This window comes from Saccopteryx leptura, chromosome 10 (assembly GCF_036850995.1).
Source record: "Saccopteryx leptura isolate mSacLep1 chromosome 10, mSacLep1_pri_phased_curated, whole genome shotgun sequence".
NCBI classification, from domain to species: Eukaryota; Metazoa; Chordata; class Mammalia; order Chiroptera; family Emballonuridae; genus Saccopteryx; species Saccopteryx leptura.
The window spans coordinates 67,145,565-67,170,194 of NC_089512.1; the positions used below are offsets into that span (position 1 = coordinate 67,145,565).

Sequence of the window (24,630 nt, forward strand, 5' to 3'; positions counted from 1 at the left end):
ATCTGATTCCAGCACTCAGGAACACATCCCACTATAAGTAATGTGGCTATTTTAAAATAATATAAAAATGCTATTTTTCTTTTAATTGGTTTATATATATATTTTTACATATAATTTCTTTTTTTTTAAGATTATTTTTTATTTTTATTTTTTTTAGAGAAAAAGGGGTGGGGGAGAAGTGGGAAGCATCATCTTGTAGTAGTTGCTTCCTGTATGTGCCTTGACCAGGCAAGCCCAGAGCTTTGAACCGGTGACCTCAGCACTCCAGGCTGACATTTTATACACTGCGCCAGCACAGGTCAGTCTTGTTTTATATTTTCAAATGACTACTAAGTTGTTGGGACCTAACAGAAATGGTAGGTATTTCTGCTGGGCTGGGGGTGCAGTGAAAAGCCACTAAGGCACTAAGGTAGTCTGGCTAGTGATGGAAAAAGCTGTGAGGGTCCCACAAGTACCTGAAGTTTGAGAAGCACCGTTTAGCCCATCTCACCATAAGAAATAGAATTTTTATATTTTTTAAATTCCAGTTGAACATTCTCATCTGTAAGATGAATAATTCTTTCCTACATTTTCTTTACATTTCATGTTGAAATCCTAGCTTCCAGTATCTCAGAATGTGATTGTATTTGAAGATAGTACCTTTCAAGAGGTAATTAAGTTAAAATGAGATCATTAGCATGGGCCCTCACCCAATAGCCAATAGGACTAGGTCCTTATCAGAAGAGGAGACCAGGACACAGAGATGCACTGAGGTGAAACCACGTGGAAACACAGAGAGAAGGCGGCCATCGGAAAGGTGTCCCCCAGTATGATAAGGCCCCTCAACCTTCACCTACAAGCCTAGAGACATGCTCAGGAAAAGTCATGGTCAGTCTATATTAAAGGTTATTCTGCAAGATCTTTCTTTGACTATCATACAAGTAAGAGACAGAAACCTGAACGTTACAGAAGTATCTGCATGTTCTTTTCCACAATCTCCAGAAACACAAGGCTCTCACATATCATTTTAAAGCCCTGGGTGTTTAATAAAATGGTAATTCCGATGATATCCAAGCCTCCTGCTCTTTCTTCTTCTGTGAAAATTTTTGCATGCATCACTTAAAATGAAAATGAAAGGAAGTTCTTACCAATGTGCAAATAAGAACAGAACCCTCAACATGTAGTTTATCTTTTCTTCTCTCTTTAAGTGAGAGGAGGGGAGATAGAGAGACAGACTCCCTCGTGTGCCTCTACCAGAATCCACCTGGCAACCCCCATCTGAGGCCGATGCTGGAACCAACAAAACTATCCTCAGCACCCGGGGCCAACACTCGGACCAACGGACCCACTGGCTGCAACATGGGAAGAGAGAGAGAAGGGGGAGAGGGAGGGTAGAAAAGGAGATGGTCACCTCTCATGTGTGTCCTCACTAGTGATAGAATTCCAGGGAATCTACACACCAGGCCAACACTCTATCCACTGAGCCAACTGGCCAGGGTATAGTTTGTCTTTTCCAAAAAAAAAGTTGGATTAGGAGAGGCAAACATCTTACTCGAACCTTTTGTTATTATATTAAAAGTATTTGCCAGCTGACTAAAGCCTTCCTTGGATTTCTAAACAACGTGCCAAGTGTCCTCTGGAGACCTCAAGCTCACACACCGCTGGGCTTCCCTAATCAGTTGCATTTTCCACAGTACGCAGAAGTCTTAGTGGCTGTCCCACCATCACTGCAGGAAACCCAAGACGTCATCACCATGGAATTTCCAATTCACGTATTTTGCAACATTTGTGCGTCATATGAATACATATATTTGGAACCTTAAAACAAAATCTTACCTCTCTTTCAAAATAATTACTATATTTTAATATTTATATAAGGAAATAACACATTGGTTCAAGCTGCTTTTATAAACTGGTATTCTAAGGTCAACAGATTGAAGAGTTATCACTTCTCGAAGAATAGGACATGGAACAAACAACAAAAGCCAAATAAAAGGGAGAGAGGGGGAGGGTTTTTAAAATTACAGCTGACCTCTACTTCACCACTGAGATTCTAAAATGCACCCCTAGAGGACAACTGTCTTCGCTTCTCTGTGCCATGGCTGAAGGTCACTACACTGAAATGAGAGACGGAACATCTAGAAATGTCAACTTTGTTGTAGGGCGTTAGAAAGATCAGAAACCATTATCACCAATGAATTACACTGTTCAATATGTTCAGTGTCTGGGATTCCTACACAAAAAGAAGCACGCTGATCTCTCAAGTGTTATGCTTTGCATTGCCATTGCATAACTAGTTACCTTGGAAACCTGACATGTAACCACTGCTTTACCACAACATCTGGTAAGAGGTGGGTCCACCTGCTCAAGAATAAGGTAAAACAGCAGTGACTGGGAGGCGCTTGGGTAATCAGAGTGGAGCTCTCATGGATGGGATAGTGCCCTTATGAAAAATACCCCTGAGAGCACCATGCCACCTTTGCCCACAGCAAAAAGATGTTTGTCTCTGAACTAAGAAGTAAGCCCATCATCCTCTGAATGTGCTGGTGCTTTAAACTTAGACTCCCCAGCCTCCAGAACTGGGAGAAACAAATGTTTGTTGTATAAGCCACCAGTCAATGGTATTTTTGTCATAGCAGCACAAACAAACTGAGACAGTATGTTCTATCAAGTCATTGTGAACACTGGACAGTGATACTGAACCACTGCTCCTAAGGGAAATACAGGTTAGGTTCCTGCAAACCTCTGGTCACATTTTCATCACAGAGTCTTGTTTCATGTCTGTTTCTGTTTAAAGGGACCTGTTTGATGTACAATGTTGATTCATTAACACTGAATTCGCAGCTAACAGCAATGCAACTTACGTCTGAATGAAACTTAACTCCATAAGACACATCACAGCCTTCGGTGCTTACGAACACTAGTCAACACTTTGGCATGATACTTAGAAGCCATTGTAAACTTATAAACCACAAAAATGTAAAAAACATGGCATTAAACAGACAGAAAAGGCACTGTTTTATGGTAGGAACTGAGAGAAGGCAGAGCCTTGCCTGTTCCACCTGAGTGGAAATGAGTCACGAGGCAACTCAAGTTTGCTGCACTGCACATGTCTGAGAATGTCCAGGAAAGTGCTACAAATGTTGACCTGCAGTTACAAATCAGCTTTTACGAGTAGGCAAATTCAAACAGGGAATCCAGAATAACGATGATCGGCTGCCTTAGGATCTCCCAGGTCAGCTCCCTCACGCCTCTCTCCATCCTCTCCTCTCCCACCTTACGTCCATTAACTTTGTGGAATGTGTGTCCTGTACCTGTATTCTGAGCAACAAGTGCCGGTTGGCGTGCTCCAGTTTCTTCTGTCGGTTTTCAAGCTCTTTCGCACGCTGCTGTTCTCGTTGTAACTTTCGAATATAGTCCACAGATGCTTTTAAAATGGTTCCCTTGTTCCAGCGCATGTCTCTGGGATGAAAATGCAAGGACAGATTTTTGTAAAATCTGAGGCTCAATGACAAGTCAATATTCAGAGAATTCTGTTCCTAAAGATGTGATAACAATTGCAAGTTGATAACAGCTGTCACTCACTGTGTGCTCGTCACATGCTAGACGCTGCCCATCACCTCTCCTATACAGGATCTTACTTAACTCAGACAAGCACCTTGAAAGGGAGAGAAGTGACACGAAGAGAAACAGGCCCAGCTTGCCTCAGGTCGCAGGGTTGCTATAAGGTAGAGTCAGGACCTAAACTTAGGTCTGCTGATTGCAAAGTCAATTTTTTTAACATTATATTAAATGGTTATAGCTTTCTAGGATTATAAAAATTAATTCAGACAGACAAAATAAGCTGTGGTAAAAACAAAATCCATGATGTTTCACTACTTGATTATGTAAGGCATAAAAGTGGCATTCTTAAATTTTATCATGGGTTTTCATGGGCAGGTTATCTAACTTCTCTGTTTTTATTTTCTCATCTATAAAATGATGATACTACACTTGTAGGAGCAGCCTCATAGGTATCTTATTGGTGTCAAAGAAGGCACTTTATATAAATATGCTATAAAAAGTTCAAATGCAGTTCCAATAATGCAGAAAACAATGTGATCAGGCTCAATATAATAATTATAATGGCTATCTTTAAATAGCACTTTTTAAAGAATTTTGTAGCCCATTTAATAATTACAACCTCAGTGGGTAAAGACCAATATTATCCCCATTTGAGAGATGGGAAACTCAGTCACAGAAAGGCTAAGTAATTTGCTCAAGGTCCCACAGCTGGGAAGGGGTAGAACCAGGAAGCCGAGGTTATCTGGCTTCAGGTTCCATCCTCTAACTATTTCAGTCTTCCTCTTACGCAATTGAGTCCTCAGATTGATGAGACTAAGGAGGAATATTCTGATCGCTCCCTTTTTTAACAGATGAGAAAAATAAAGCACAAGTGCTCGAGTCTCTTCCCCATGGTGACACACTGAATCAGGCACTGGGTTCGGAACGCAAACCCAGGCAGCCTGAGGTCAGTGCCTCTCAGTTTGTAATCACTACAGCTCTAATGTACTCATATGTAAGAAAATTAAAAATGCCATTTTGAGCACTTCCGAAACATAATTAAGAAGGAAATTATAATCACATAATATTTCTATAGCACTTTAAATTAATCTGAGCCCTTTTATAGAGAATAGTCATGACAATAATGACAATAATAACGATGAAAATAAAAACAGTTTAATATATGAAAAAACCAGAGTCATAATCTATAGCTGTTCAAAGCAGACCAGAAATATCAGGTGGGCCATGTGAACAGAAGGACCACTAACACAAGTGACCAAGTAATTGATCCTCATATGGATTAGATAAAGGACAAAACAGAAGTTCTCCCATGAGAGGTAAAGTTACAGCCCTCTAAGAATTCCTAGGGGCTGATCCCTGGGGTCTGAACACTAAAAATGGTAATCCACGAGATGTCCTGAGATTGAGTCAACATACTAAATGATCAGGGCTAAGACCATAGGAACAGAAACTTCAGCAGCCAGAGAAAAAAGTTAACTATCATGCTGGACTTACTGAGACCAGCCAGGTGAAAAACAATGGCCACAGCAACTCTGTTCTTAAGAAGTGACTGTGGCCACCAATTATCTTGTTTTACTTCCTTGAGAGACCAAAGCAATTAAGTATGTTTCTGGGCTTAAAAGAAGGGTTTTTAAACATTTTTTGTGGTGCCAATGAGAAAGACCCTTGTCACACAGAAGTACACATATCTCTAATTTACAAGCCAACGAAAGCCTGTCTGCTAGAGGGAAGGAGAACATCTGGGCTGAGAGCCCGAGCAGCTAGGGTCTATACTGCCCCCCAGTCTGCTCTAGAAACCTAGAAGGGGAAACCCTCATAATAGATACAGTCTATTCTACCTTAAACAGTGCCTGTAAAGAAAGGTCATTATCAATTCAGATTACACATATTACGTAATTGAGTACAATGCAGAAGGAAGATCTACAAATGGAGGATTTCACTCCAGCCTCCATAATTTCATATGTTACTAAAGAGATTTACACGCTACAGTTAAAAGAATATGCTAAAAAGTGAAAGCTAATAATGAACAGAAAATGGGAATTCAATTTCAACTATCATGCAAGACTGACTATAGAAAATGAAGGTCAAAGCCCCTTTATAGGATAAGTTTGCTGCAGAACTGAGAATGTGAATGTTTTGAGTTTCAAAATGGCTTTCCTTGAAAAATCTCGAAAGTAAAATGTTGATGATGGAAATTTTGCTTGAATATACATCAGAACCTCCTTACAATGGGAAATGATTTTATTTCATTTTGTCACAAATTCCCTGACAATAATGTGAATAGAATATTAAATAAGCCTTGCATGAATAATGCTTGATTTCATCTTTACATTTAATTGGGCAGGTAAAAGGTCATATTCACAGGCTAATTTCATTGAATGCCTGTGGAAGCCATTAAATGTATACATCCTCTAGCACCTTACTTCAAATGGGCCGATTTCTAATGAATAAAAATTGTATACTGTTGTTTATTTGCTAATGTTGCTGGCAGGGAAATTATCTTTATAGCTGCTATCTCTGAATGCAGTGGGAAGGAAGACTGAAAGCTGAAATCCCAATGAGCTGACCTTTACTTAGAATAAAAATTACTTTGTTTTCTAGAAGAGTAAAACATACAAAGAGCACGAAAGTTTAAAATAAATTGAGCTAAATTGCTCAATGTGAATTCTCCAGTATTAGATCTCAGTGCCTACAGAAACTGAGTTGAAGAACAGACAATAAAGCCTTGCTTCAACAGCTACCGAAATTGCTGCCCTACTTAAACTGTTAAAATAATTTTGTATATCAGCTTAGTGTTTATTTGCTAAGGATGCCCTGATTTCAAGAAGCCACCTCCTCCCTCCCAGACTCTCTCTCATGTACAGCCAGCCTTTTGTACAATTCGGTGTTCTCTCAAACTCTCAGTCTGATGAGACTAACCCAAAGCAAGGGATGAGGGTTCAGGATGAAACCAAAGGGAAGGGGTTTATACTGGCTTTCATAATGGTGCACTTTTTGCAACATATGAAAAAACATTAAAGTACAAAAAATGCAGATTAACATGTAATTGTACTCACGGATCATTAGACTTGGGAATCAAGGTACCTAGCTCCTTAATGCGGTCATTTATGTTAAATCTTCTTCTTCGTTCAACTTCAAAAAAAAAAAAAAAAAAAGAGCAGAGAAAGGACTATTAGTAACAGTGTCACATTCGCATTAATGTGCCTCATGATAGACAGGAGTGTATTAATTTCACTGCTCAGGACCACGAGAACCTGAACCAGTACTTCTGTGGCTACCATGGTTTTGGTAGTGAGGTTAAAATACTTTTAAAAATGAACTACCTTTTATAATTAACAAAGCCCTGAGATAGTTTCTCATTTGAGCCTATAACAACCTGAAACTGGAATCACTATCCTTTACAAATAACAAAACCACCTTGAAAACATTAGGGACTTGAGTAGGACACCCAGAAATAAGTGGGGAACAGCCAGACTCAAGCTTGATGTCGCAGACCAGGGTCGCAAACTTTTTGCAAAGGGCCTCATAATGCGTGCTCTGGCTCTGCGGCTAAATGGCAAAATCCGGGGCTATCATGTAGGTACTTCCATAACAAGAGATAAAACAGGTTTCCAGAGTGTTTACTGACAAAGTGAAAATGTGAAAATATTAACCAGGTACCACTTTTTGCAGTGCCGAGTGTACTAATGAGAAGCAGTGGATGCCAAAATTTGGATTTTATATAATTTTCACATATCCCAAAATATTATTCTTGTTTTGATATTTTAACTTTTTAAAAATGTAAAAAACACTGTTAGCTCATAGGCAACAAAAACTCCTGCTCTGGTCAGTGCTGCCCAGTATGAACATAATGCAAGTTACACATGTAATTTTAAATTTTCTAGTAGCCACAGTAAAAAAGTATAAAGAGATAAAATTAACTTTAATATTTTATTAAACCCAAATATAGCAAAAATATCCTTTCAACATATAAACAATATAAAAGTTTGTAATTCAATATTTACAATCTCTTCTTTGCACTAAGTCTCTGAAACCCAGTGTGCATTTTATACGCATGTCACACCTCAGTGCCAGTGTGCCACATCCCACGTGCTGGGCAGGCGGATGTGGCCAGCACTGTGGCCCAGAAGTCAGTCCTAATAGTATTTCCCTTCTATAAATCCAGTGTATGCTCAACTAAGTTATCACCTTCTTAGGGGAAGGTGAAGTTAGCAAAGCATGTGAGTTAATAAGTGTTTCTAATTTTCTTAGAGTCTAGCAAATAAATTTCAACTAACTTAACTTTTAATAAATTGAATTAAAGATGTTAACATTTGAGTGACGTCACGGAAATGGCGCCGTGAGTAGCGCGTCCGACAGATCTCCCCAAAATCACAACAAATTTATCAACTAGAAACAGGAAAATTTATCTTCGGAGCAAACTGAAAGCAAAAGGACTGTTATCGCTCGAATCTGAGAGACGAGGGTGTGGAGGAAGGTACCGCAGGGACGTTCATTCAAGCAGCGAGAAAGTTCGCCTGTGGTAAGTCATCCCGCACTCGGAAGCCGCCGCCGCCGCCAGCCGCGGCTGCCAGCAGCGCCCGGGTCGGTTGCAGAACGAGCGGCGAGCAGCTGCTGGCGCGCTCCCGGTCTGGTTGCAGACCGAGCATTGCAGACCGAGCACCGCTAACGTTCCCAGCGGCCCGCGCACGGGGAGCGGGAGAGGCCCCAGGGCGGTATTCCCTACTTGGGAGATTCTCTCCGCGGGCGGGGCACCTCACCCAGCCATTCAAGCTAACAATCAAGCGTTGGGGGAGGGGCGCGCGCAGGCAGCCTGAAATACCTTCGGGAGCACAGCTGCGACCCAATTACTAAAATTAACTTAACCCGTGAAATCTGCGCACCCTCGGTTCTAATTGATAAGATCTCTCTCAGTTCACCGACCCAAGACAAGAGGCGTGATATTTTTTGGTGCCTCTCGCTAAAGGGGCGGGGGCAACTTCTGATTGATAGAGCCTCCATATTCAGGGATAAACGCTAACAAGAAGGACTTGGCAGATAATAAGATCTATACCAAACTAGTCGCAAGCAGAGACTAGTACCTCTTCTTACCGGCCAAAACAGGCTACAAAGTGTGGAAAGCCTGGGTTGAGAGGTCCAACGGAATGCTAGGCGCTGAACAATCACCTTGACAACAATTGACTCCCACCCCCGCCTGATTACACTGGAGGCCCTGACTGTCAGAGCCCTTCCCAGAGCCTTGCACTGAGTGGGGATAGAGTGGGGATTTCCCAGCTCTTTGAGCCTCTTACTCCCCAGGCAGAAGCAGTGGCAGCCTTGTGGCTGGATCGCCAGGCTGCTGGTTCGGGAGGGGGGGACTGGGAGAGAGAATCCACGAAGGCGAACTCTCTCATCGTTAGACCCTGCAGACGCCGGCAGGCCGTGATTACCAGCAAGACTAAAGCCAATTGTGTGACATTGCCGTAGAACCCCATCAACTGCAAGTCCCTGCCTGGGTGTGGCGCAGGGGCAGGGCCTGGGGTGCAGAGTCGCCGACCGGGAAGAGGGAGAGAGGAGAAGGAGGAAGAGGTTGTCATCTCAAAATCAGGAAAAATCCACAGACTTTGCAGCTTGTTCCACTGTTTTTTGTTTTTTTTTTTTTTGTTGTTGTTTCTTCCTTCTATCTTATTGTCTTTATTTCCTCCACCTAAGTCCTTCTATTCTCTGCCCATCTTATGCTTCCCTTTTCTTGAACTACACTACCCATAAGTGTTACATTTTATTTCTCTTCTTCATCCTCACCCTCCTTTGGGGTTATACTCCAGGACACTTAATTCTCACTCTCTCCTCTTTTGTTTTTTTTTTGCCTTATTTTGTTTTTTTCTCTTGCTTTTTTATTTCTTCCTTTGTTTTACTCTTTTTCTTATTTTTCCCTTTCTATTCGTTTTTTCTTTTCTCATTTTACTTTCCTCCCATTTAATCCTCAATCACGAACAAATTAGTTAATTTGGGACTCAAGGTTTTTTTTTTGGCTTTGTTTTTCTTTTTCGGTTTTGTTTTTGTGTTTTTCTGGTTGGTTTGTTTTTGTGGCATTTTGGGTCCTCCCAACCCAAGGTCTCCATTGTATTTGGTCTTTGCTCCACTTAATACAACGTATTTTTACTTATTATTTTTATTTTTTCTTCTTTATTATTCCTTTTTTTGTCCTTTTTTCTGGTTCCCTCTTGTCCCTCTCATTATATCTCTTGGTTGACTGTCACCCGCAGGCAGATCAACTTATGCTTGTCTAAGATTTTCTTCCTTTTTTTATTTTTAATTTTTTTTATTTTTTTTTTTTGCCCCCTTGAACTCTTCACCGCAAACCAGGCCCTCCATTATAGGCACGATATTTTCCTGAGGAGGGGAGAGGAGGGAAGGGGAACAAAGAAAAAAAAAAGGGGGAAATAATAAATTATTACTGCTTTTTTTTGTGGGGTGTTTTACCCTCTGGTTTTTTTTTTGTTTTTTTTTTTGTTTGTTTGTTTGTTTTTGTTTGTTTGTTTTTTACTTTTTACTCTTTATTAATTCTAATTAGTGCTATCAATAAGACCACCCTCAGATGCCAATAAGAAAGAGGAAATCGAATATTATGGATACAAAAGAAAGAGAGGTAACACAAATAGATGTGGAAAAATCTATGGAGAAAAGACTTAACATATTGGAAGCCTTGGAGCTAAATGACAGAGAATTTAAAATAGAAATCTTAAAAATACTCAGAGATATACAAGAAAACACGGAAAGGCAATATAGGGAGATCAGAAAACAACTCAATGAACACAAAGAATATATTACCAAGGAAATTGAAACTATAAAAACAAATCAAACAGAAATGAAAAACTCAATTCACGAGCTGAAAAACGAGGTAACAAGCTTAGCTAGCAGAACAACCCAGATTGAAGATAGGATTAGTGAAATAGAAGACAAACAACTTGAGGCACAACAGAGAGAAGAAGAAAGAGACTCAAAAATAATTAAAAACGAGAAAGCCCTACAGGAATTATCTGACTCCATCAGAAAGAATAACATAAGAATAATAGGTATATCAGAGGGAGAAGAGAAAGAAAATGGAATGGAGAATATACTCAAACAAATAATAGACGAGAATTTCCCAAGCCTGTGGAAAGAACTAAAGCCTCAAATTCAAGAAGCAAACAGAACACCGAGTTTTCTTAACCCCAACAAACCCACTCCAAGGCACATCATAATAAAGATGACACAAACCAATGACAAAGAAAAAATTCTCAAGGCAGCCAGGGAAAAGAAGAGTACAACATATAAAGGAAGGCCTATTAGATTATCATCAGATTTCTCAGCAGAAACTCTACAAGCTAGAAGAGAGTGGACCCCAATATTTAAAGCCCTGAACGAGAGGAACTTTCAGCCAAGAATACTATACCCATCAAAGCTATCCTTCAAGTATGAAGGAGATATAAAAACATTCACAAATACAGAAAAGATGAGAGAATTTATCACGAGAAAGCCCCCACTCCAGGAAATACTAAAGGGGGTTTTCCAACCAGATTCAAAGAACAAAAGAAAACAACACCACAAGTAACAGCTCCACCAAGAACACAATAAAACCAAACTTAAACTGTGACAACAAAGGAAAAAAAAAGGGGGGGAGAGAATGGAGATTAACAGTAGCAAAGGACGATGAAGTGCAGAAATACTTATAAGATAGGGTACTACAATGAATATGGTAGGTACCCTTTTCATTACTTAATGGTAACCACCCTAGAAAAAACCACCACAAAAACACATGACTTAAAAAAGGTAGCAACAGAGGAAAGAAGTATGGAACACAAACAAACAGAAACAAATGATAGAAAAACAAAAGAGAAGAATCAAACTAGATACAAAACTAACAGAAAGCAATTTATAAAATGGCAGTAGGGAACCCACAAGTGTCAATAATTACACTAAATGTAAATGGATTAAACTTACCAATAAAAAGACACAGAGTAGCAGAATGGATTAAAAAAGAAAATCCAACTATATGCTGCCTACAAGAAATACATCTAAGCAACAAGGATAAAAACAAATTCAAAGTGAAAGGCTGGAAAACAATACTCCAAGCAAACAACACCCAAAAAAAAGCAGGTGTAGCTATACTCATATCTGACAATGCTGACTACAAGACAGAAAAAGTACTCAGAGACAAAAATGGTCACTTCATAATGATTAAGGGGACACTGAATCAAGAAGACATAACAATCCTTAATATATATGCACCAAACCAAGGAGCACCAAAATATATAAGACAGCTACTTATTGACCTTAAAACAAAAACTAACAAAAATACAATCATACTTGGAGACCTCAATACTCCGCTGACGGCTCTAGATCGGTCATCCAAACAGAGAATCAATAAAGATATAGTGGCCTTGAACGAAATACTAGAACACCTGGATATGATAGACATCTACAGGACACTTCATCCCAAAGCGACAGAGTATACATTTTTCTCTAGTGTACATGGAACATTCTCAAGAATTGACCATATGTTGGGCCACAAAGACAATATCAGCAAATTTAGAAAAATTGAAATTGTACCAAGCATATTTTCTGATCATAAAGCCTTGAAACTAGAATTCAACTGCAAAAAAGAGGGGGGAAAAAACCACAAAAATGTGGAAACTAAACAACATACTTCTAAAAAATGAATGGGTCAAAGAAGAAATAAGTGCAGAGATCAAAAGATACATACAGACAAATGAAAATGAAAATACGACATATCAGAATCTCTGGGATGCTGCAAAAGCAGTAATAAGAGGAAAGTTCATATCACTTCAGGCCTATATGAACAAACAAGAGAGAGCTGAAGTAAACCACTTAACTTCACACCTTAAGGAACTAGAAAAAGAAGAACAAAGACAACCCAAAACCAGCCGAAGAAAGGAGATAATAAAAATCAGAGCAGAAATAAATGAAATAGAGAACAGAAAAACTATAGAAAAAATCAATAAAACAAGGAGCTGGTTCTTTGAAAAGATCAACAAAATTGACAAACCCTTGGCAAGACTCACCAAGGAAAAAAGGCACAGGACTCAAATAAATAAAATCCAAAATGAAAGAGGAGAGATCACCACAGACATCATAGATATACAAAGAATTATTGTAGAATACTATGAAAAATTATATGCCACCAAATACAACAATCTAGAAGAAATGGATAAATTCCTAGAACAATACAACCTTCCTAGACTGAGTCATGAAGAAGCAGAAAGCCTAAACAGACCAATCAGCAGGGAGGAAATAGAAAAAACTATTAAAAACCTCCCCAAAAATAAAAGTCCAGGCCCAGACGGTTATACTAGTGAATTCTATCAAACATTCAAAGAAGACTTGGTTCCTATTCTACTCAAAGTCTTCCAAAAAATTGCAGAAGAAGCAATACTTCCAAACACATTTTATGAGGCCAACATAACCCTCATACCAAAACCTGGCAAGGATGGCACAAAGAAAGAAAACTACAGACCAATATCTCTAATGAATACAGATGCTAAAATTCTAAACAAAATACTGGCAAACCGAATACAACAACATATTAAAAAAGTAATACATCATGATCAAGTGGGATTCATCCCAGAATCTCAAGGATGGTTCAACATACGCAAAACGGTTAACGTAATACACCATATCAACAAAACAAAGAACAAAAACCATATGATCTTATCAATAGATGCAGAAAAGGCTTTTGATAAAATACAACACAATTTTATGTTTAAGACTCTCAACAAAATGGGTATAGAAGGAAAATATCTCAACATGATAAAGGCCATATATGATAAACCATCAGCCAACATCATTTTAAATGGCATAAAACTGAGGACTTTCTACCTTAAATCAGGAACAAGACAGGGTTGTCCACTCTCTCCACTCTTATTTAACGTGGTGCTAGAAGTTCTGGCCAGAGCAATAAGACAAGACAAAGAAATAAAAGGCATCCATATTGGAAAAGAAGAAGTAAAGGTATCACTTTTTGCTGATGATATGATCCTATACATCGAAAACCCGAAGGACTCCACAAAAAGATTATTAGAAACAATAAACCAATACAGTAAGGTCGCAGGATACAAAATTAACATACAGAAGTCCATAGCCTTTCTCTATGCCAACAATGAAATATTAGAAAACGAGCTCAAAAAAATAATCCCCTTCACGATTGCAACAAAAAAAATAAAATACCTAGGAATAAACATAACAAAGAATGTAAAGGACCTATATAATGAAAATTACAAAGCATTGTTAAGAGAAATCGAAAAAGATACAATGAGATGGAAAAATATTCCTTGTTCTTGGATAGGAAGAATAAATATAATCAAAATGGCCATATTACCCAAAGCAATATACAAATTTAATGCAATTCCCATCAAAATCCCTATGGGATTTTTTAAAGAAATGGAACAAAAAATCATCAGATTTATATGGAACTATAAAAAACCCCGAATAGCCAAAACAATCCTAAGGAAAAAGAATGAAGCTGGGGGCATTACAATACCTGACTTTAAACTATATTATAGGGCCACAATAATCAAAACAGCATGGTATTGGCAGAAAAATAGACACTCAGACCAATGGAACAGAATAGAAAGCCCAGAAATAAAACCACATATATATGGTCAAATAATCTTTGATAAAGGGGCCAACAACACACAATGGAGAAAAGAAAGCCTCTTCAACAAATGGTGTTGGGAAAACTGGAAAGCCACATGCAAAAGAATGAAACTCGACTACAGCCTGTCCCCGTGTACTAAAATTAATTCAAAATGGATCAAAGACCTAAATATAAGACCTGAAACAATAAAGTACATAGAAGAAGACATAGGTACTAAACTCATGGACCTGGGTTTTAAAGAACATTTTATGAACTTGACTCCAATGGCAAGAGAAGTGAAGGCAAAGATAAATGAATGGGACTACATCAGAATAAAAAGTTTTTGCTCAGCAAGAGAAACTGATATAAAAATAAACGACAGCCAACTAAATGGGAAATGATATTTTCAAACAACAATTCAGATAAGGGCCTAATTTCCAAAATTTACAAAGAACTCATAAAACTCAACAACAAACAAACAAACAATCCAATAAAAAAATGGGAAGAAGACATGAATAGACACTTCTCCCAGGAAGAGATACAAATGGCCAACAGATATATGAAAAAATGTTCAGCTTCATTAGTTATTAGGGAAATGCAAATCAAAACTACAATGAGATACCACCTCACCCCTGTTAGATTAGCTATGATCAACAAGACGGGTAATAGCAAATGTTGGAGAGGCTGTGGAGAAAAAGGAACCCTCATTCACTGTTGGTGGGACTGTAAAGTAGTACAACCATTATGGAGGAAAGTATGGTGGTTCCTCAAAAAACTGCAAATAGAACTACCTTATGACCCAGCAATCCCCCTACTGGGTATATACCCCAAAACCTCAGAAACATTGATACGTGAAGACACATGTAGCCCCATGTTCATTGCAGCACTGTTCACAGTGGCCAAGACATGGAAACAACCAAAAAGCCCTTCAATAGAAGACTGGATAAAGAAGATGTGGCACATATACACTATGGAATACTACTCAGCCATAAGAAACGATGACATCAGATCATTTACAGCAAAATGGTGGGATCTTGATAACATTATAAGGAGTGAAATAAGTAAATCAGAAAAAAACAAGAACTACATGATTCCATACATTGGTGGAACATAAAAATGAGACTAAGAGACATGGACAAGAGTGTGGTGGTTACCTGGGGTGGGGGGAGGGAGGACAGGGGGAGAGTTAGGGGGAGGGGGAGGGGCACAGAGAACTAGATAGAGGGTGGCGAAGGACAATCTGACTTTGGGCGAGGGGTATGCAACATAATTTAATGACAAAATAACCTAGACATGTTTTCTTTGAATATATGTACCCTGATTTATTAATGTCATCCCATTACCATTAATAAAAATTTATTTAAAAAAAAAAAAAAAAAAAAAAAAAGATGTTAACATTTTACTTTAAACATATTACAACCTAATACATATTTTTTATTATAAGGTTATTTTGTATGTTAATACATATTTATTTATATTTGACCCACTTAAACAAAAAATATTATTCACTACTTTCCCAATATATGTTGCATTTTTAAACTGAGTAATTATTCTTATCATGAAATCAAATATTTATACATGTATGTGTGTGTTACTGTCTTATCATTAGGATTTCATAAATACAGAAATAATAACTGATATGCAATAGTTCTGAAGAAGGAATCGGTACCTCTGATCTCCCAGCAAACCTCCAACAATGTTTTCTCACTTTTCCCAAGCATATAACAACCATAACAATTCATACAATACTGAAATGCATAAAGTGAAATAAAAGTATCCTATGATCCAGATACAAACACTGTTAAGTGTCTTACGTATCTGTTGGAGACCAAAAGCCAACAGGGTCTTTGCAGTTTAGATTTTGGGGGGACAGGGGTGTGGGGAACTGGCAGGAAGCTGACAGTCTGCCCAACCCCCACCTCACTTGTCCTGTGAAGTTGCTAAAGGCTGTTAAACTGTGGTGTTAAATTGTTTATACTCATCCTAACCCCTTGCCCCTGGAAAGACTGGAGGCAAGTTTCTTTTATCCTCTGTCTTGTGAAGTTAAAATGTCATGTATGTGGTGGGGGTTTTCTGCACTTGGTAAAACTCTTGGGTTGCCTTGGTAATGTGATCAGAGATCTCTTTGATTTGCTTATGGCTTCACTTTGCCCTATAAATGAAGCAGAAAGCGGGTGTTGAGTGTGCTCTGTTCTTGCCATCAGCATTGAAGAGGCCTCCGGAGCCCATCCTTTTACTCTATTTTCTTAGTTCCGTACTGTTCCCACTCAGGACCTGGAATTACTAGCCACACTGGTTCATGGCACATATCCCTGGTGATTATTTTTACACTCTAAAAATAAACACATGCATGGCACCCAGGCCACAGTTCTTGGGCTTCTTCTAGATTCACATTCACCTCCTGGTGATTTCATTTCGTCTCATGGTTCTGAACAACACACATAAGCTGATGACTCAAACTCCAGCCTCGTAATTCTGACTTCTTGCTGCCTCCATATGGAGGTCTAATGGCAGCCCAACACCCCAGATATGAGCTCCTGTTCTTCACCACTCAAACAGCTCCACTCACAGGCTCCCTCACCTCACTTAATAAACCTTTGTCCTTCCAGGTGCTTAGGCCAGAATCTTGGAAGCAATTCTACATTGCTGGTCTTCTCATATCCCATCAGCAAAATATTTTTGCTCTACCTTCAAAATATTTCAAGAATCTGTCCACTTCAGCCTCCATTGTTACTGACAGAAGTCATGACTATCTCCTGCCTGGATTGCTGCCATTCTATTAACTGGTATCTGTGGGTGCACTTATGTCCCCCACTCCCATCCCCTTTGGTCTATCTAAAATATACTAGGCAGACGGATCCTTAAAACGTAAGTCAGAGCATGGCAATGCTCTGCTGAAAACCCTCCAGTCACCTTCCATCTCACCCGGAAAAAAGTCAAGTCCTCAAGGTACCTGATGAGCACCTGGTGGCCTCCCATCTGTCTTACCTCACTTTTCACCCCTCTCCCACTCTGACCATCTTTTACTGGGTCTCATATGTGTTGCTCCCTTCAGCCCATGAATTCACTGCTATTCCTCAACCCCTTTAGGACTTTATACTGCTATCACCCTACCTGAAACACTTGTCTCCAATTATCTGAATGGCTCTGCCCTCACCTCCCTCAGGTAGTGATTCAAATTGCCCTATGAGCCTTCCTTGACTACCCTATTCAAGACTCAACCACCACCTCCCATGCCCATCCTGACACTCTATCCCCTTGGTTGCACTATGTCTCCTTGTACAACTTTCTAACACCGAATATTCACATAATTCATTCAAAGATTCATTTATGTAACTTTCCACCTTCTAATATCTACATATTTTCTGTATGTATATTTATATGTATTCCAAGCACCCACATGAGCCTGGCACATAGAAGGCCTTCATAACCAAGTATCAAAGAATGATAGTTACAGTAGAAGAACACCAAAAATGATTCTGCATCTATCTTTTCTCACTTAATAGAACATTGTTGACATCTCTCACCATCAACATTTAGATGTATCACATTTTATTTTTAATTCAATGGCTTCCCTCCCCAATTATTTTTTATTATAAAAGTGATTATTAACTTACAAAACATACTAAAGTGTATAAAGGAAGAAGTAAAAGCCATTTTTTTACACCATCAAATACCTATATTATATACCTGAGGACACTATCAGTAATAAGGGTGGCTCCAAGTTCCTCTCCCTCCACACACACACACACACACACACACACTGCACATCCCTATACAGTGTGTACTTTTTTATATAATGGGATACTGTACACATTATTCTGCCTTTGTTACTCAGTAATACATCATGGATGTTGTTTGAATCAGGGTGAAACAGAACAACTCAATTCTTCTGAAGAGACTGAGTATCCCTAATATGGATGAACCATAATTTTAAAATCCTCTACTAAAGACTATTTAGACTATTTCCAAGTTCTCCCTCTTTGTCAGTATTAAAAGCAGAGGCAGATTTAACAGCAGGTGCACTGGGCGTGCACCCTGGGCCCTGACTTCTGAAGGGCCCCGCAAAACCCCAACTTGACACTTTTTTCTAATGACACCAAGTTTGGTTTCATATGTGCAATTTTAACATTAATAGTATATAATATTTTTAATTTATTTTCCCTCTTTCTCTCCTGTTTTAAGGGGCCCAATGTTCTCTTCTGTGCCCAGAGCCTCAACTGACATTAATCCACCTCTGGGTATAAGAAATATTTTTGCCAGGGCTTGCATGTATATTTTATTCCTATCACAATACTTGCCCGATGCTGAAAACAGCATGTTAATGTTTTGGTTTGCTCATCTATTCTGTCTGCCCCTGACCTGAACATAAGCTCACAGGGTGGAAAATCTGTCCGTGGTTCACGTTCTGCAGAAAGTGCCTCACACAAAATGGGAGTGAGGAAATGGATGTGTTAGTTTGTACATTTTGGTAAGTATTCTTACAAGGTAAGTCCTAGAAGAGAAAGAACTATGCTAATGGGAAATCTAACCGTGGGTAGTAATTCAAAATGGTTAGATGAGATTTTAGGATTGTTTTGCAGCCCTCAGAATTTGAGCTAACCATGTTTGCACTTAACTGACAACCATGAACTTGAGAGACTAGATGCCTAAATAAAGGTAAATACAGCTGTCCCTCGCCATATTGTGGTTTACTTTTTGTGGTCTCACTGTATTGCAGATTTTTAAATTGTATATATCTAATTTTGTATTGCAAATTTTTCACTATATTGTGAAATTTTGCAGTATATAGGTATTTTTATGTTTATTATTTTAATTAATTTTGTTGTAAAATCAGCATTTTCTAGCCTAAAAAATTGAAAACAATATAAAAATATGAATTAAAACATATTAAAAGAATATTAAATCAAAATAAAATACATAGTGTACAGCAGATGAGTAGACAAAGACTCACATGTATGGAAAATGCAGCTACAGCTGCTTCCACTTGGGCTAGTTTGCCGATGTGAGATCATAAATGGCACACTATTGGCTGATGGATGGGAGGCGACTAACCAGAGCACTGTGTTCTGTATCCTGGGCGCTGATTGGCTCAGTAACCATGGCCTTAAAATATACATAAATAATAAAATAAACATAAGGTCAGTACTTTGTGGATTTTTGCCTATTGTGGGGGGTTCTGGAATCCTGAGATAGACATATGGTATTTGACAAGTTTTGAATAATGCCTAATTATTTTATTTAAAGGGTATTTTAAAAAGAGAAATGTCTAAGAGTAAAATTACTTGGAAGCTAGAGGAGACCTTAAAATATTAATTCAGGCCCTGGCAGGTTTGCTTAGTGGATAGAATGTCAGCCCAGTGTGTGGATGTCCCAGGTTCGATCCCTGGTTATGGCACACATGAGAAGTGGCCATCTACTTCTCTTTCCTTTCTCCACCTTCTCCCTCTTCCCCTCCTGCAGCCAGTGGTTCAATTGTTAGGAATGTCAGCCCTGGGCATTGAGGATAGCTCGGCTGGTTCTAGTACATCAGCCTCAGGTGCTAAAAACAGTTGTTGATTCGAACATCTGCCCAAGATGGGGATTACTTGTGGTATCCTGGTCAGGGTACATGCAGGAGCCTGTCTATTTCCCCTCTTCTTACTTAAAATATATATATATATATATATATATATATATATATATATATTCAAAAATTAAATATATATATTCAAATCTTTTGGTTAAGAAATGAGTAAAGCTTCTCATAACTGAGTGGGAACTAGGAAGGGTAGTATCCATTAAAAAAATCCTCCCCTCTGAGACCCAGCAATTCCATTTCTCAGCACCTAACTTGGAGAAACAAACTCCCCTGTACATGAATCCAAGGGTCCATATGACTTTGATTAAATGTAGTTTTAAATTGAGTGCTAGAAATCACCTCTCTTCCTCTAGCCCTCAGAGACCCAGGCTTTCCCCAGATGACTAGCAACCCTGGAGGGAGAAGACAGGAACTCGGACCCGATGAACGGTCACCTGGTCTGGACCTCTGGAAGGATCAGTTTAACATCACCTCAGTTATGTTTCAGCTCCTGAACACTGAGGTGGAACAACCCCCTGGCTACTTTCCTATGAGAGTGGACACAGGGATACCGGAAAAGACCTCGGAACTGTCCTCAGACCTGAAGAAATGATTACCCTTCCCTCACATCGGACCATCAGCTCCCACATGAGCCTGAACCGCTAACCCACAGTATCTTGTGATTTTGTCTTGTCTACTCTGGAGCCTACATGCCAGCCAGGAGTTAAGGCTTTGGAGCATTAGCTGCCCATTCTGCTGAGTGGCAGCATTCGTGATAAAATAGCCATTCTTCTTCCACTGCAGTTTTCAGTCCTTAGTGTTTGGCTCTGCTAGTGGTGGATGGACACTCTCTGTTTTGTAACAAAAACAAAGAGGCATATACACAAATGTTCACTGTGGCATTGTTTATAATATGGAAGAACTGGAAACAACACCTAGCAGGAGATAGTTGTACTGTGGAATACTTACGCAACAGTTTTTAGAAAGTCCTAGATTATTAACAGTAAAGGGTCTGCAGTATATGCTGTGGAGTAAAAAAAAAAAAAAGCAGCAACAAATATGGAAAATATGACACCGTTTGTGTTAAATCACACACAAAACAATGCCTCCTATTCTGTGTGCTTATTGCTGAACACATGAAAAGAGGTCGGGGGACCAACGGCAAATGGAAAGTAGAGAAGATGACTCCAGTGATTGAAGGACAACTCACTCTAGCCCTATTCTATCATTTTCATAAGGACACGGTATTTGTATGTAACGTATTTATAAATGCAATTTAGGAAAAGGAGGAGGTCATGAGATGTGAAATTGACACACATGCAAACTACTTCCTACCTCCAAGTCCAATCCTCGTTGTTTTTTACCCTACAGCCTCTTCTACTTGTATATGAAACAAAAATCTTAAGTTTTTTTATAAGAACACTTTAAATATCTGATCAAAAACAAATTAAACACATAAAAATCATTTTAAATTAAAAAAAAATATTTTAAGTCACAGGTAAAGTCAGAAATTTGGGAGGCTACCTCACCCACGGACTGACTAACCCCAATTTGACCTGAGATAAAGTATGAAAATATATATATATATCTTGGTTTTCCTAAAAAACAAATTTCTTCCATAAAATATAATTTTAATGCCATAGAAATCAATTTTCCTCTAAAATTCTTGGAAAAAATTTGATGCAAGAGTGAATAACAACTCCAATATCAAATATTATGAACATAAAACCAACTTACTCAAGTTGTGATTGTCCTTTTTTTGTCTCTCTTTAGCCAATGCTCTGGCTTCAGACTCTGTGGGAAAAATACACGCTGTGCACGTGAATGAAGTAATTAGAAATGGGAACTGTTCAAAGCACACAATAATGTAAACAACAAAACATCTCATTTCCTAAACAAATAAAAGATTATCTGACTTGACTCTAAATAATGCTGGAACTTTTAAAATTATGACTTTTAAGATGTTTGCATTTTCAAATAGCAATATGTATCAAATAAGTGCAAAAACTCGGCTTCTATAAGATGTTAAAGGAGCCGTCACAAGTACATCCGACACACTATAAACATACAGGCATAAACAAGAAAAATAAATACACAACTTGAAAACCAATATTCTATTATCAGGAGTCAGATTTTCTTTCCAGGCAATAAGAACTCAGTAAGAACTCTTAAGTCTTTCTTCGATCTCTTTGTAACACGCTGACATAGAAAGTTACAGCTGGTGAAGCATAACTATGTATAAATATTCATTAGATGCATATTATTATACATATTTATACATACATAAAGCTGAATTATTTCAACTGGGAAGGTCAATCCAAATCATTTTGTTTTTGTTTCTTACATAGAAGCATGACAAGCAGCTTTTATTTAGACATTCTCTAGTACAGTATCTTAATTTTTTTTCGTTTCCTTTAGTTTTTATGTTTTTAGCTTACCAGCCTCGTGCCATGGTTCTTTGTCAACTTCAACTCGCCAAGTGTGGGTCAGTGATGGTCAAGGCCACCAAGTGAACCTCTGTGCCATCTAGCAGGCTATAACACACCCTCCCCCTCAAGGAGGGCCTGGGGAAGAGGTTCTCTCCCAAGTTAGGGTGCTCTTTAATTCACCCTCTTTTAGTAGCTCACTGCCTATTCATCATTAATGAACCTTTAGCTTCTCTGTTCTAATCACCGTATGGCTTTGTCTTTGTGCCAGGTAGGAAAACTGGGCTTAATAAAGACCATCTCTCCACCTCGTTCAGCTCAGATCTGCTGACTCTTAAGCCTGTTCTCTTTTGGCGACATCATGCTGCCCCTTGAGCTCTCAGTGATCAATGCTCCAATTCCTGCCCATTTGCTGCTTTTCATGCCATTTTACCCTTGACCTGACTGGAAGAGTCATTTTCTATGACACAAGTGACTCTAGAAATGTATTAGCCATTATATCTTTTTTTTTTAAATTTAATAAATTTATAGCCTCTTCACTCACTCCTTCCACTCCCTCTATTATTTATTTGTTTTTGAAGAAAAAATCATATACAAGTTCAAAGCTCCACTTGGCACTCAAGAAGTGAAAATTTTAATGATGTTATTCTAACCCTATTTTATCATTATTTAAAATAGTGACATACTGTCATTTACAACAACATGGATAGTCCTTGAGAACATTATACGAAAAAGCTAAGAACTAGATTTCACACATAGGTGGGATATAAAACTGAGACTCATGGACACAGATAAAAATGAAGTGGTTGGCCCTGGCCGGTTGGCTCAGCGGTAGAGCGTCGGCCTGGCGTGCAGGAGTCCCGGGTTCGATTCCCGGCCAGGGCACACAGGAGAAGCGCCCATTTGCTTCTCCACCCCTCCCCCCTCCTTCCTCTCTGTCTCTCTCTTCCCCTCCCGCAGCGAGGCTCCATTGGAGCAAAGATGGCCCAGGCGCTGGGGATGGCTCTGTGGCCTCTGCCTCAGGCGTTAGAATGGCTCTGGACGCAGCAGAGCGATGCCCCAGAGGGGCAGAGCATCGCCCCCTGGTGGGCATGCCGGGTGGATCCCGGTCGGGCGCATGCGGGAGTCTGTCTGACTGCCTCCTCATTTCCAGCTTCGGAAAAATGAAAAAAAAAAAAAAATGAAGTGGTTACCAGCTCTGGCCGGTTGGCTCAGTGGTCTAGTGTCAGCCTGGCGTGTAGATGTCCCTGGTTCGATTCCTGGTCAGGGCACACAGGAAAAGTACCCATCTTCTTCTCCACCCCTCCCCCTCTTCTTCCTCTCTGTCTCTCTCTTCCACTCCCGCAGCCAAGTTTCCATTGGAGAAAAACTGGCTTAGGCACTGAGGATGGCTCCATGGCCTCCACCTCAGGCAATAGAACGGCTCCGGTTGCAACAGAGCAACGCCCCAGATGGGCAGAGCATCGCCCCCTAGTGGGCATGCTGGGTAGATCCTGGTCGGGCACATGTGGGAGTCTGTCTCTCTGCCTCCCTGCTTCTCACTTCAGAAAACTACAAAAAATTAAAAAAAATGAAGTGGTTACTAGGAGGAGGGTACTGGGGGGAGGGGATTGGGAGAGGGATAAATATCCCACATAGATGAGATAGAAAACTGAGATTCATGGACAGAGATAAAAGAGAAAAAGCTAAGAACTATATAATTTCACACATAGGTGGGATATATCCCCTGGGGGAGGGGGTAGGAGTAGGGGAGCAAAGAGGGACAAATATACAGCTATAGAAAATGATCTGACTTTGGGTGATGGGCACAGTTCACCTGAATCCTCTGTAGTCTTATTGATCAATGCCACCTCATTACATTTAATTTCAAAATAAAAAAAGTAAAAAATAAAATAGATCTTACTTAGCAATATCTTCTAACACTTCATGGTACTTTTCTTTCCTGTAGAATATCTACTTATTATTGGCTTTTAATGTTTTTAATGCATTAATTAGTTAGTTATCTTTTTAAATCCAATCAATAATTTTAAAAAAATGTGTTCTCCTGCCACAATTTTCTGAAGTATTTTTAAAAAAAGACATCCTTGAGTAGGACATATTGTTTTTGCATCAACAGTATATTCCATATTCTCAGTCTTTTCACCCAAATCTACTGGATGCAAGGATCAAATAATAAAAAGAGGGGTGAGGTGAGGACCATACAGTCAGCACAGTACAGCCAGTTCCCATAAGGCTCAGTCAGGGTTCAGTGGGCAAATGCCTTTCCTAAAGTGTTAAACAAAATGGCGAAGTAGGTAATCTTACACTTGCCTCAAGAACAAACAATACCCATTGTTCCATTTTATAATTTTTTTATGCTGTGTAATACAACTTTTTGAACTTGATACAGAAAAAATAACAGGAGGCATCTGAAGATATAAAAAATATATTCTTACCCTATCCCAACTACAGGCTTGAATGTCTGTCATTAGACAATTCAGACCAGG

At 39.1% G+C, this 24,630-nt stretch overlaps 1 protein-coding gene across 4 annotated transcripts in view; it reads right to left on the bottom strand.

The window, feature by feature from the left end:
- Positions 1–24,630, bottom strand: part of MITF (melanocyte inducing transcription factor) — a 294,883-nt gene that overhangs the window by 2,703 nt on the left and 267,550 nt on the right. For 2 of the 4 annotated variants that reach the window (XM_066350619.1, XM_066350621.1), the window contains exons 7-9: positions 21,456–21,512; positions 6,600–6,675; positions 3,294–3,441 (exon numbers count right to left, since the gene is read on the bottom strand). In XM_066350619.1, the coding sequence (XP_066206716.1) occupies positions 3,294–3,441; positions 6,600–6,675; positions 21,456–21,512 (281 nt within the window). Of the gene's footprint in view, positions 1–3,293; positions 3,442–6,599; positions 6,676–21,455; positions 21,531–24,630 lie in introns of all 4 variants that reach the window. The other 2 variants (XM_066350618.1, XM_066350620.1) reach the window with 1 other exon arrangement.